The sequence below is a fragment of the Mastomys coucha genome, unplaced genomic scaffold, assembly GCF_008632895.1.
Source record: "Mastomys coucha isolate ucsf_1 unplaced genomic scaffold, UCSF_Mcou_1 pScaffold22, whole genome shotgun sequence".
In the NCBI taxonomy this organism is placed as follows: Eukaryota; Metazoa; Chordata; class Mammalia; order Rodentia; family Muridae; genus Mastomys; species Mastomys coucha.
In genome coordinates this window covers 88766802-88780462 of record NW_022196905.1, presented here as the reverse complement: position 1 = coordinate 88780462, position 13661 = coordinate 88766802, and the positions used below count along the sequence as shown (strand labels likewise).

Genomic DNA, 13661 nt, shown 5'->3' with positions numbered 1-13661 from the left:
GATCTTTCAGATGCTATACACACACTCAACTGCCACTGAGCTACACCCCTGGCCTTCTAATAGCTCTCACTTAAATCTGCCTCCTTCTTTAACTTTCCCTCCTTATTAGTCTACATATCCTCACTCATATTCACAACTATATTCTCTCTCTCTCTCTCTCTCTCTCTCTCTCTCTCTCTCTCTCTCTCTCTCTCTCTCTCTCCCTCCCTCCATACTGACACATACACACTCACTGATCTCACATTCCTAGGAATTAAGTAGAAGGACCAAAGGAGTCCCTTGCTCTAACCAGTTTTCTTACAAACTGTGTAGAGCGAAAGATGGTCCCAGGAAAGCTGTCAAGCCACATATATATAGAACCTTTAAACCTACATTGTGCTAGGATTTCACAATCTTCCATGATGGGGTGGTATATATTTTAGGCAGTACCCAAAGTATTTAAATCATTCATCCTCAGATGTGATGCCAAATGAACCAGCATATCACCATCTATGTGTATACTACCTGATTAGAAGAACAGCTACCCCAGCACTTAGTTTCAGAATGATCAAATGCTTTAGTTCCCAAGATACATAGTGAAACTAGTTTGACAAATACTTTCCAAAATACTGCACCCCATTCCCATTTGTGTCTTTTAAAGCTAGCTATGACGGGTGTACTTCAACACACATCATATATGGGTTCTTATCAAAGTATCACGCATTCTACACATTTAGTCACCAAAACATAACCTAGCAATTACACCTAGAAGTTGTAAAAGCAATTCTCTTGCTATTTCAAACTGGCATCTAAATTAGTTTCCCGTCTGAAACACAAAGGAGCCTTAATTGAACAAATCAGTACTCCATTATGGTGCAAGCATGCCAAGTCTAATATTATGGAATTAGGAAAACCCTGGGATATTTCTGTAACAACTTAGTACCAGATAGTCATAGTAACCCAGCAATCTGGGTCTCTGCTTACTATCATACTATTCTCTCCTCCAGACAGACTTCCAGAGAAGGCAAGCAGGCACTTGTACACACAGTGCTATGGCTAAGACAAGCATTTCCTGCACTAGCCTGCACACTTTCAGGTCCCAGATTAGGCCTTGTTTACCTTTCGAGTGGGATTAGGTCAATCTTGCTTCCTTGTGTATAAAAATGAAATGATGTAACAGTGTTACATCACTAGGGGCTTTAGAAAAAAGGTTCACAAGGTACCACGTCGAAGAGGTAACTAGGGCCTATGTGGGCATTCAGAGGGACTCACATGGATACAGCAGTGGTTGACGGAGTCTACAGTAGAACAGTAGTAGGTAAATGCCACATAGGTGACACGTCCTTTCAGATGTGAGAGAAGATGATTCCAAGATCTAATGTGTGGCGTGGGTGGTGATGGCTATTGTAATTAGCTTGACATTGATGTCACTTCACAGTATACACACACATCAACCATCAGAGGAAGCACCTGGATAGTTTCTAGTCGTGCTTGTCAGCTAAACCTTTCAAACATTTTATAAATAAAAGCAGGGGTTTGATCCTGCCCTATCTTCCACAATGAGCCCATGGGTTTCCCCGGCTTTTGTTTGTTTGCTGTTTGTTTGTTTGGTAGGCTGGGTTTTTTCTTAAGAGATGCTTTGCCCTGCTAATTTAACTTTTAAAAAGTTATCTGAAGAAAATAATCAATGACATGTAAAACTGCTTCAGCTTATGGATTCCACCTTGTTCCTTATAGTGAAAGTGCAACCTTTTAGTGAAAAATGTAAAACCACGCTCACAGCCACCAACAGAGAATAAGGTTCTCCAAGAGTGTGCCTGGGAAGTAGCTATAGCGTTATTACAGAAAAGGGGGAGACAGAAAGCATGCATTGGATATGCTTCCTTCTGTGTGACCACACTTTTACATGTGTTATCTACCTACCTACCTGCTCATCTGCCTCCCTCGTTTGCCACCTCTCCTTCCAACAACAGAAAATAACACTCAAGAGACTGGTAACAGTGCTTTCAGGACACTGGCATTAGTTATGGATTTTAGTTTTGCTTTTATATTTTTCTATTGCACAATTGTTCAGAAAACACTATAACTTTTGAAATAACTATTTGAAATCAATGAATCACCTAATGTAAGTCAACTCTGAATATTATATAAAACAACTGAAAGGGAGAGACTTTATTAAGAGAAAGCTACTCCTCCCATCCCAGTACTAACCAACTTCTACCCTGCTTTGTTTCTGAGATCAGATGAGGTTGAGCACATACAGGGTTTTATGGCCATAGACAAATAGCCATATTTCCAAGTGTCTAGACATTTAAGTTCACTATAACAAGACTTTGCTTTTTGTTTAAAAAAAAAAAAAAAAGAAGTCACTGACTTGTTTCTATAACCACACCACCTTTCAGACACAGACCACAAAAATTAACTGTAATAACAGCCTGTCAATCACCAAGGTTTCTCATTTGTAAAATGAAAGGGCTGTGTTAGTAAAGCTCTTTAGTACCTTCGGGCTCTGTGATCATGTGAATCTATCATCTCATTCAGGAGACATGAAATTAAGCACAGTGGCTTCTCCCTTTCTAAAAACTTGAGAATTATAAGAATACCAAAGATCATTCAGGATGGAGACTCCATTGTTGTATGTCAAAGCCACACAGCTATCTCCTGCACGTGATCCAAAGTGCACAGGGCAAGGGAGGAAAATTAATCCCTCATCTCATGAGAGGATGAGTCACAAATATCACCCTCCATTTTTATCTTCTGCCTCTATCCCTGAATAAGTGTCTTATCCGTCCCCAGATTGCTCTGAGGATTGATTGGTAATGCATGCAAAACACTCAGCCTAAAGATCAAGGGGTCCTGCACATGCCAAATGTTATTTATATCTATATAAAAAATTTCACAGGGTTTTCCATACCCATTTACAAATGCATTATTTTTAATAAACACTGTGACAGCAAAGAGCACTATATAAAATCAAGGAGTAACACATGCATCAGGCAGTGCTCCCACAAGAACCAGTTTTTGCTATGCCATTTTAACCTCATTAATACCCTTTGAAAATGTGAGAATTTTGGCACTTGCCAAAATTAGCAATAGCAAATCCTACAGACAACATCTTACATATACTCTTCTGTGCAGTCCACTAACAAGTTAGTGAGTGTTGACCTAAGTCCAAAGGATAGATATGGTCATAAAGGATCTGCCTGGCTTGCTGAAAAGAACAAAATATATATATTTTTTTCTTCACATAATTTGTTCGAGTTTTAAGGGTATAAATTCAGAATACTAAATGTCTCAGAGTATTCAGTGCATTTTTATAATTATACCTTCCACTTTGAGTAGAACAAGAATGCATTCAATATTCATTTCTTCTCTCACATACATAATTTAGTTGTCCTTTGCCCTCATGGAGAGGGATGTAAGTGTCCAGGCTCCCTACGCCTCTCTTTGCTCCGTAGGAGTCACATGAGCCGTTGCCTGTTGCCTCCTGATGCTTTCTGTCTTTGGTGAATCTTTATGCGCTTTCTTCTTAGACTCAAGTTATTATGTGTTAGAATTAAATGAGTGAGGAAGAGAGAAAAGATTAATGGTGCTTCCCCCTCCTCTTTATGAGCCAACCATACAGGGACAAGAAAACAATCATTTGTTTACTCAAATGGAGTACCTCCATTTGAGGCTTGTGCCCTGACTGCTTGGCAAGGTTGGCAAGATCCCAAGGAGAATGTATAGAGATCTCATAGGAGAGGTTAGAGATAAAGCCATCTTTCCCCAGTCCTGGCTATAACAATCTATGCTACCATGCACTCCTAAACAACCCGGAGGCAGCCAAAAAGCTCCAGAGTTTTCCCTACTTCTGCTGGCTTGCTGAGTTGGGAGTTGTATATGATATTGACTCCTGCAGACAAGACATCCTTTTCTGGGTTTAGCTTTTCACTGCAGGGTATCTACCACATGGCCCTGAACTCAGCCTTCTGTTGATTTCTCTGAGCTTGAACCATGGTTACTGGGGACAGTATCACTTCAACTTCCTGTCACACCTAGGATACCAGCAAGCCCCTGCTAAATCTCTCACTGGCTCAAGCTTCCACTTTGGAACACAACAGCAAAGACCTAAAACACTAGGCAAACTTTCAGCTGCCAGGGAAGTCACTGGAATCAGCCCTCTGAGATTTGAGGCAGCAGCCAGAGAGAGGCTTGCTACAGTGAAAACTAAAGTAAGCTGAAAGGAAAGGGAGAGGTGAGGGTGGGGAGCTGAGATCCAGGGAAAACCCCTAGCAATGTGAATGACAAGGGTAGGCTCAGACAAAAACAGGTGTCACCTGCTCAGGAAAATCAGTAACACTGGATTTGGAAGAGAACCTAGAGGTTATGGTGGGGCTTGGGGAGTAAGAAGACAAAGAATGTAATCACTGTAACTTCTGGTGAAATTTGATTGTATCACAACTTTACAAAGAATCAGTCTCCAGGTCTATTTTGAAGAAGTTGACCATGAACGATTTCCCAGCCAAGCCACAGTTCTCAAAATGGAACCCTTTTTGCAGTTATTTCAAGGACTGCAAATATAATGAAGGCATTTTCTAAGGGGATACATTTTGAAAGTACATATAGGAAGCCATGCATGGACATGTTCCTATCCAGTGTGGAGCTTTCAACATTACTGCAGCAGGGGTGAGCTGCAAGGGGGCGGGGGGCACAGAAGGAAAGGCAAAATAAAAAGGCACAGGGGATTTATAACTAACCCACAAGAGATCTATGGCTTAGAAATGCCTGGCCAAACAAAATAGTGACTACATAACCCAGGAATAAGGTCACAGAGAAGATGAAGACACCATTGAGTAATGGCCTGAGTCTTCCACCCATCAATATTTACTGAATACCTAACTTGGAGTAGGGTCAGTGCCAAGTTCTAGGTTAGTTTAACAGGCCAAGATGAGTATATGAAGGTGTTCAAATGGTTGTTAATGTTCTCAGACAATTTAAACATAAGATTATACATGTATACAAATTTTATATAAGTAAACAGATGGTCCCCACTGAGTGACCCATGCTGAATTGCAAACATAGCCCCTGTAAAGGTGCTCTTAAATCACTTTTACATCTATCAGCTCTGATTTGGTACCTATTACTGGTACCAAATCTTTTCGATGTATCTGGCTTTCTCTCTCCCAGCCAAGATCCTGATTTTATTTTGACTGCTTAGTATCTCCTGTACTTCTAACATCCAGCATGGATTTTAGCCAACTGGAACAACACACCTGTTCTAATCATGATGAACTGGCATTAATCCCATCACCAGTCATTCCTGCAATGCCCCCACTTCACAGGGATCATGTGTGGCAGTTCAGGGTAACACCCCTTAGAAAACAGACTGGCTCAGGCAGCACATATTGACAGGTGGGATCAAGACCTTTGCAGCGCACATCCTGTTTCGGCGTCTTTCAGCAAGACATTGTGCGGACCGTAAAGAGCTGTTTCCTACTGTTACTAGGAGACAGTGGGCCAAGTAAGATGATCTGGTCCATGGGGATGTGAGCATTGTGCTCAGTGGGTGCTATGTGCATATACTGAATAGTGCCTGAGAGTGGGCTTATCAAATCCACTAATCCATGCTCTCTCCTGAATAGGCAGAGATGCTAACTCTAGGAACATTCTGTATCAGGTGGAAGATGAGTACTAATGCAAAGAGCCTTTCTTTTTTCAGTGTGTGCAACTTTACCTTGTAGGACAGGGTAATGTTTTAGCAAGGGTAGAAAGGGATACTTTTTGTAATTTCTACAATAAATCTTACAATGTTGTATTTAAATTAGTATTTAGTATCTACGTTAAGCCTGTCGGATTCAGGAAGTACAGTCTAAGGAGTAAAACATAAATCTTTGGGAGAGATTCTCAGGCCTCTGGTTCGTGATGGAGGACAGGAAAGGGTAATAAGAAATGTTTGCCCATACCCGCAGACGTTCCTTGTTTTCACGACTGAGGATTGCTCTTCACAACCCAGTGAGGAAAAGCTAGGGAAGGCACTGGGCTCCTACAGTTCCTAGAAGGGTCCCAAAACAATATCTCTAAGGTTGATGCCCTGAAACTGAAAAATCTATCTGAAGGGAAACATCCTTGAGCTATGAGTCGAAAGATAAAATTCTCAGCTAGATTTCATCATTTGATAACAAGTGGGCAAGTGGTTCAAGCTCTCTGCAACCTGTTTTCGACTTTGACATGGGAGTAGCTCCATCCACCCTACTCACCAGCTCAGAGCTATCAAAAATTATCAAAGAAAAAAATCTATATGTAATATACAAAAGGAAGATAGTGGGTACTGTTATTATTCAACACCACGAGCTCTTCAACATCAACATTCTCAGCCTACTCTTTATGGAGACACAAACTCAATGTACAAATATTTATGTAAAGCTTATGGAATAAATAGCATGCTTTTCATCTTGTTAAAAAAAAAAAAGCAAGCACCTACAGAGAGCCAGAGGAGCCTCCTACCTCTGTAGTCAGGCTAGGCAAAGAAAAACAAAACAACCCCCCAACACACTAGGCTTTCTTCTGTCAATAACCCACAAATGCACCTTGAGCTTTAGGGCAGAGAACACTTACCTCATGGATTTTTCCCTCATGGTGACAAGAGCCAAGAGTCCTAGGTGCACACTGTGGGCAGCACTGGTTGGGGGCGATCCACAGCACTTCTCCCTGGGTATTTAAGAGCAGCTCAGTATGAAATCGCAGCAGCAAACACTAGTTCATCAGACCCCTAAACCTCTGAGATTCCCTAACCCTCCTGCGTTTCCACAGATGACATTGACAAGGTAAAGTAAATAAACCAACACAAAGGAGTCCCTGCTAAGAAGTGCTTTTTGGAAAATCCTTTCTTTGAAACAGAAAAAAAAGAGAACACCAAAAGCCAATCCCCTGTGTGTTTTCACACGGAAAGGTAATGGGGTGGTGAATTGTTTCCAAGAGAGATGCTGCCACGAGGAAAGCAGATGGACTGAGAAATGCGCTTGCTTCCACTAACTGTATTGTTTGCCTGTCTTGGAAAAAGAAGAGATTCAGGAGCAGGAAACTGCTCCAGAGCAAGATCTTCAGCTCTGCTCCAAGGCCTACTACAGGAAGGAGAGGGGAATGGGGAGCTGAGGTCCCGGGGTCCTGGTTCACATCTGGAAGCAGAAGAGATTGAAAGGCAAAGTTTTGACAGGATGTGGCACCATGGTGGAGGCACTGGCTGATCCACAAGGAAAACTGAGAAGGATTCCTAGCTGCCAATGAAGAGCTGTTCTTGAGGCTTCTATAGTTGCCAATCATGATATTTTCAAAAGAAGATAACCCAGGATTCATCTCTCCTGTATACTAATAAGGCATCTGGCACCATGAAAAATTTGCTTCAAAGATATCACAATATAGGAGCAAAGGACGTAGCTCTGGGGTAGAGCACACATGGTAAACATGTGCTGAGTTCTGACCTCAAGGAAAACAAAGGGGTCAGTTATCGTTAAGAACTATGGACCTTTCCCATGAGCAGACTACAGTGGTTAGAGACCCATGTTAGCCAGGGAGACATGACCATCCACAAGGTGGAGGTCTCCAACTCAGTTACTCAGAAAAATCAAAACAAGTTTAACATGTGTGTTAATGCTACCGTCCACCTTTCTTATTGTCATCTTTGGTTATTTCCATTACACACACACACACACACACACACAGAGAGAGAGAGAGAGAGAGAGAGAGAGAGATAGAGAGAGACAGAGAGACAGAGAGACAGAGAGAGACAGAGAGAGACAGAGAGAGACAGAGAGAGACAGAGACAGATGCAGACACAGAGACAGAGAGATGGAGTCACAGAGAGAGACAGAGTTTTCTCAGTTCATCTAACTACATCTGAAAGGATAAATAAGAAACAATGAATATTTTACAACTATAAATCTACTACAGAAACCCATCCATAACAGCAATCATCAAATTATCCTTATTTGATTGATAAGGAACAAAGTTTATATATGAGATTTTATGAAGCTGAGCCTGCTATGCAATATTAATGCCTTTTCAGAAGAGTGTCCTCTGAACCTGAAAGGGAAACCACACTTTAATCTCTGCCAAGAGAGCAATGGAAACTATATTAGCATAACTCCCACTAAGCATTCCATACAGATAGGAAATGAGATAATCCAATTGCTGCTTAACAACAAGAAATCAGGGAGCAAGAGAGAAAAGCAGGTGGAATGGAAAATTCCAAGGGATATTTCATGCCCCCAGATTAGTTTTCTGCATTCTCTAGAACACACTAGTCTTCAGATTCAGCCTTCAAAACAACATTTCAAAATATAATATTCTTTATTTGTGAGTGGCTGTGGGGGAAGAGAGAGGATGTTCCTAGCTTGGTTCAATCTACTGAATGTCTAGGGGAACCATACAGACATGCGCTAAAGAAGCCGCCAAGAATTCTGTGTGCACGCACCTGAAAAATAAGACATGGGGGACTCCTGCTACCTCTTGCCATGACTCAGAATGGCTGTAGCAAGACAGCACACTGGCCAACTGTCCCTCTAAAGTTTACACTGTAGCACTGGATATTGGCTGCATGAACAAGATCTATCAATGAAGACTACAGAGGAGCCAGCAAGATAAATTGTTTAGGTTCTGGGCAAATCAACAAATGATAATAATGAGAATAATTTAATAATTATACATCACAGCTACCAAATGCTTATGATAGTCTCTTGTTTCTATAGCCAATACCCTGGGACACACCCTACCCCCCGAGATAGCTGAACTACAGACATACCAAGTCTTATATGCATTGTGCTTTTTGTCTATACATATACATCTATGGTAATATTTAACTTGTAAACTAAAATGAATATGATTAACAGTAATAGCTAATAATATAATTCTCAGAACATTTACAGTAATATGCTATAATAAAAGTTATATGAATGTGGAGTGTATTATAGATCTTGGCGCTTCCAGCACTCATTTCATTTCAGATTAAGTTGACAACTATGCCAATTCCCTTAGGGGAAACCCTTGAGGGTTTCCTGCTGCACATGTGCACCAACCACCGAAGTAGCTCAGATATTCCTTCTCTTCCCTGGCTTGCTCTCATTGCCTCTGGACTGACATCCTCCTTTACAATATTATGTATTGACTCTGGAAAACCAGAAGCATCCTTTAAAAAAGAAACCTGGATATTCTACTCATACATGAAAATGTCATTAGACTGCAATTAGAAATTAAACTCTCAGCTACCCATTACAGCTTCAAACTTCTCTAGAATGTTGGACTCAACCTTATTTTTCAACCATTCTTCTATATGTCATTCAAAAGCATTTATTGAATACCTACTGTGTATGGGGTATGGTTGCAGACATTAAGGAGATACAGTGTACAAGAGATAGTACCCACAAAATTAGTAAAATATGTAGTATGTCAGATAGTAATTAGTGCCAAGAAAAAAGAGGAAGTGAGGAAGAAGAAGGAGAAATGTGTGGTGGAGAGTTATAATTCTTAATAGACCATTCCAGCAAAATACCATTGAGTATTCCAGCAAGACTCAAAGAAAGTGAAGAACTAAAAATTGACTTCATGCATAGATATGCATTATATATTCACACATAGACACATACATATGATAGCCATGCATCGTGTATGCTTCAGCTGTAAGAAGGTTGCACTTTTCTGTTCCTACTGAAAGTATTCTTTCTCAGATATTGTCTTAGTCAGGGTTTCTATTCCTGCACAAACATCATGACCAAGAAGCAAGTTGGGGAGGAAAGGGTTTATTCAGCTCACTTCCACATTGCTGTTTATCACCAAAGGAAGTCAGGACTGGAACTTAAGCAGGTCAGGAAGCAGGAGCTGACGCAGAGGCCATGGAGGGATGTTCCTTACTGGTTTGCTTCCCCTGGCTTGCTCAGCCTGCTTTCTTATAGAACCCAAGACTTCCAGCCCAAGGATGGCACTACCCACAAAGGGCCCTACCCCCTTGATCACTAATTGAGAAAATGCCCCACAGCTGGATTTCATGGAGGCACTTCCCCTACTGAAGCTCCCTTCTCTGTGATAAATCTAGCCTGTGTCAAGTTGTCATACAAAACCAGCCAGTACAGATATGTATGGGGGTAGGGGGAAGGTATGAACATGTACAAACATAAACGTGTGTGTTTGTGTTGGGGGCATTTTTCAGGCGACAGCAATGAGGTTCAATTTCAAAAGCAAAGAAAGCAAGAGAAAGGCTAACCGAAGATTAATTAGAGGTCTACAACAGCAATATGAATTAAATTGTGAGTAGTTATTTTAATTGGGAAGGGAAGCCCTTGGAGGGGTTTCAAGAGGCTAGCAACATGAGCTGGCTTCAGTTTTAATAGAGCATCCTGACTTCCACTGTTATGGTGAAAAAGGCAGGTTCAGAAACAGCCAAACCAACTTAGAGGGTACCATGGGAATCCAGGGGAAAGAGCAGCATGAGAGCAGAGAGCAGAGGAAGCACACCTGTGGTGCAGCCCGAGAAGGAAGATCTGGGGAGTCTGCGAGTGGGCTGAGGGTGGGTTGTGCTGAAAGTGGGGGTGCTGACAGAGCTGGGGTGTCTGCGAGTGGGCTGGAGGTAGGTTGTGCTGAAAGTGGGGGTGCTGAGAGAGCTGGGGTGTCTGCGAGTGGGCTGGAGGTAGGTTTGCTGAAAGTGGGGGTGCTGAGAGAGCTGGGGAGTCTGCGAGTGGGCTGAGGGTGGGTTATGCAGAAACTGGGGAGTGCTGGAAGAGCTGGGGAATCTGCGAGTGGGCTGAGGGTGGGTTGTGCTGAAAGTGGGGAGTGCTGGGTGATTTAAGTTTCCTGGCCTGAGGAAATGTGAGAACAGGTTCACTGGGTTGAGAAAAAGTAGGAAAAATGGATACTGAGTTTGGTGCAGAACAACTGTCTGCAACTGTCTGCAAAGGGCCAGAGAATCAATATTAGCATTTGGGGCCACATGCTGTGCGCATCAGAGCTCCATAACTACCATGAAGGTGGTAAAGCAGCTAAAGGCAGCACAGAAACAGGTGAGCAGTCTGTGTCTCAATAAAACTTTATTTATGGATACAGAACATGAGTTTCAGACAATTTTTACAAAATTATGATCTTGACATTTTAGCCATTTAAAAGATGTAAAGCCATTATTTTTGTTTTGCATATATCTATATATACATTGTGTGTGTGTATGTATGTGAGAGAGAGAGAGCCTTGTTATGCATATGTATATGCATATATCAAGTATACTTCTACCACGAAACCTTTGTACTCTACTGTTCTTTGGCTGGACTGTTGGTTGGTTGGTTTGCTTTTTGTTTGCTTGTTTTGGTGTGTGTGTGTGTGTGTATGTGTTTGTGTGTGTGTGTGTGTGTGTGTGTGTGTGTGTGTGTGTGTGTGTGTGTTCCACTATTTAGAGAATGCCAGGGCAGCTCAAAATATGAAGCAGAGTGATCAAGCAAGAGACTAACAAAAGATTAAGAGAGGGGTTGAATCTGGCCTCAAAATCAGAATCCCCTTGCCTTGGCTTCTCAAGGGCTAAGTTACCCAACAAGCCTTGCAGATCTGTCTGTCTCTCTCTCCCCAGGAGGTTATAAGCACATACCACTATGCCCAGTTGTGTGTTTTGTTGTTTGTTTAACATGGACTCTAGAGATGGAATTTGGGACCTCAGGCTTGTGAGCCAAGAACTTATGCACTTTGTTGACTGAGTTATCTCTCCAGCTCAAATATTCTTCCTTAATACAAAATAAGCTGATAACTTAGTTCACTGACCCCTGGTATAAGATAAGTTTAGATTTGCCTTCTTCTGATGACTAAAGATATGAAACATTTTTGATGCATTTGTTGGCCATTTGTAGTTCCTTTATAGTGTCTGTTTATTTTATATTCCATTTATTGATTGTTCTTTTGCTCTTACATTTTTCTAGTTGTTTATTTAGTCTGGTTATCATCCTCAAGGTAGATAAATAGCTGGCAAAGAGTCCCTCTGTTTTTACAGGAAATACCATAATGAACCCCATGACTTTGGACTATTAATATATGATAGTAAAAGAATTTAAAACATGTTTAGTTTTCAACACTACAATCTTTACCCTCTAACATTCAACTCAGAGCCTCTTCTGTAATAATATAAACATTTCTGTCAAGAAGGAGAAGGAAGAACTTCATGGTCTTTATAAATGGTGATTTCTTAGAATCATTTGTTCCATTGATAGAAGGATCCACGGCATCAAATAAAATATTAGCAAACTTAAATCTCTATACACACACTGCTTCTCAGAAATATATCATGCAGAAATTAAAAGATATTTATGCTGGTTGGTTTTGGTCAACTTGACACAGACATAGGCCTACCTAGGAAAGGGGACTCTTAACTGAAAAAAATGCTTCCATAAGATTGGCCTATAGGCAAGTCTGTGGGGTGTTAACGTCATCAATGGTTGTTGTGGGCAGGCCCAGACAGAAAGCAAGGTGACCAAGCCATGTAGAGCAAACCAGTAAGCAGCTTTCCTCCATAGCCTCCGACTCAGGTCCTGCCTCCAGGTTCCTGCCCTGACTTCCCTCAATGAACAGCAATCTGACCTATGTAAGCCAAAACACCCCTTTCCAACTGATGTTGTGTTTGGCCATTGTGCTTCATCACAGGAGGAGAAGCCCTAACTATCTCTAAAGCACATTTTTTCATTCTAATGTTAGGGAGAAAAAGAGAGAACTTTATTACCACTAGAGGCAGAAAGATTCAAAATTAATTGTTGGGAGAGGGAAGGGAATAAACCACAAAAAAGAAACTGTGCTTGTGAAACTGACAGGATGCTTTCTAAAGAGAATAAAGTGTTCTTCTCTGGAGAGTTTCAGATTTTTACATTTAAAAGGTAAGAGTTTCAAAAACACAAGGACTCAAGAGCCAGCATCTAGAAAAACAATTTTCCAACAAAATAGATATATACTGAGGAAAAAACTGAAGACTTTCACAAGAGGCAAAGAAGAAAAGGAGATGGACGTCCTTTCGCTTCTTGGATAAGGGAGATGATGGAGTCTGGGGCGGGTTGGGGATGTGGTTCTCCTGTTTCCCGTGGTTCCAGCAGCAGAGTAGACCCATGCTGCCAGCAGACCCAAGCTGGTTTTGCAATCCTTTTTAAAGAAGCCACTCCTGAGTTCAAGCCAGTCAATGGCAAGGAGGTGCCATGGCTGCTGTCACCAGCTCTGGTACCTGTTGGAATGCTAAAATATCTGAGCTGCGATTTATTAATTGTAAAGTCATGGCTAATTGCTTAAAGTCTCTAGGCTTTACTTTTCTCACTGCAAAATGGAAAATGACACTCATCTCCCATCATCCTAAATGAAGTGACATTTGTAAAACCTTTAGCCAAGTGCTTTGCCAGAAATGGTCAGTGAATGAAAATGAAGATATTCTTACCCACAGAAAATTTCCTTCATCTTCCAATTAGAGATTGGAATAGATGTAAAAACCTAACCAGAAAGATTTAAAAATTTGATCATTGGCTGACTTTACAGGTAAGTTTAGGGTACAATTAGGAAACCATACCTTCTCAAAGGCACACCGAGGGTTTTTGCAAACAACAGGTTTGCAGATCACAATATCACCATGGCAACGACAGTTCTGGCATGAATCAGGCTTCCAAATTGTGGCATCCTGCAAGGAAGCAGACGCTCTGAGTTAAAAA

At 41.3% G+C, this 13661-nt stretch overlaps 1 protein-coding gene across 1 annotated transcript in view; it reads right to left on the bottom strand.

Moving 5' to 3' along the window:
• Fras1 (Fraser extracellular matrix complex subunit 1) overlaps window positions 1-13661 on the bottom strand; it is a 415397-nt gene that overhangs the window by 245959 nt on the left and 155777 nt on the right. Inside the window, exons 3-4 of the mRNA XM_031391220.1 lie at window positions 13523-13630; window positions 6577-6669 (exon numbers count right to left, since the gene is read on the bottom strand). Of these exons, the coding sequence (XP_031247080.1) occupies window positions 6577-6669; window positions 13523-13630 (201 nt within the window). The remainder of the gene's footprint in view (window positions 1-6576; window positions 6670-13522; window positions 13631-13661) is intronic.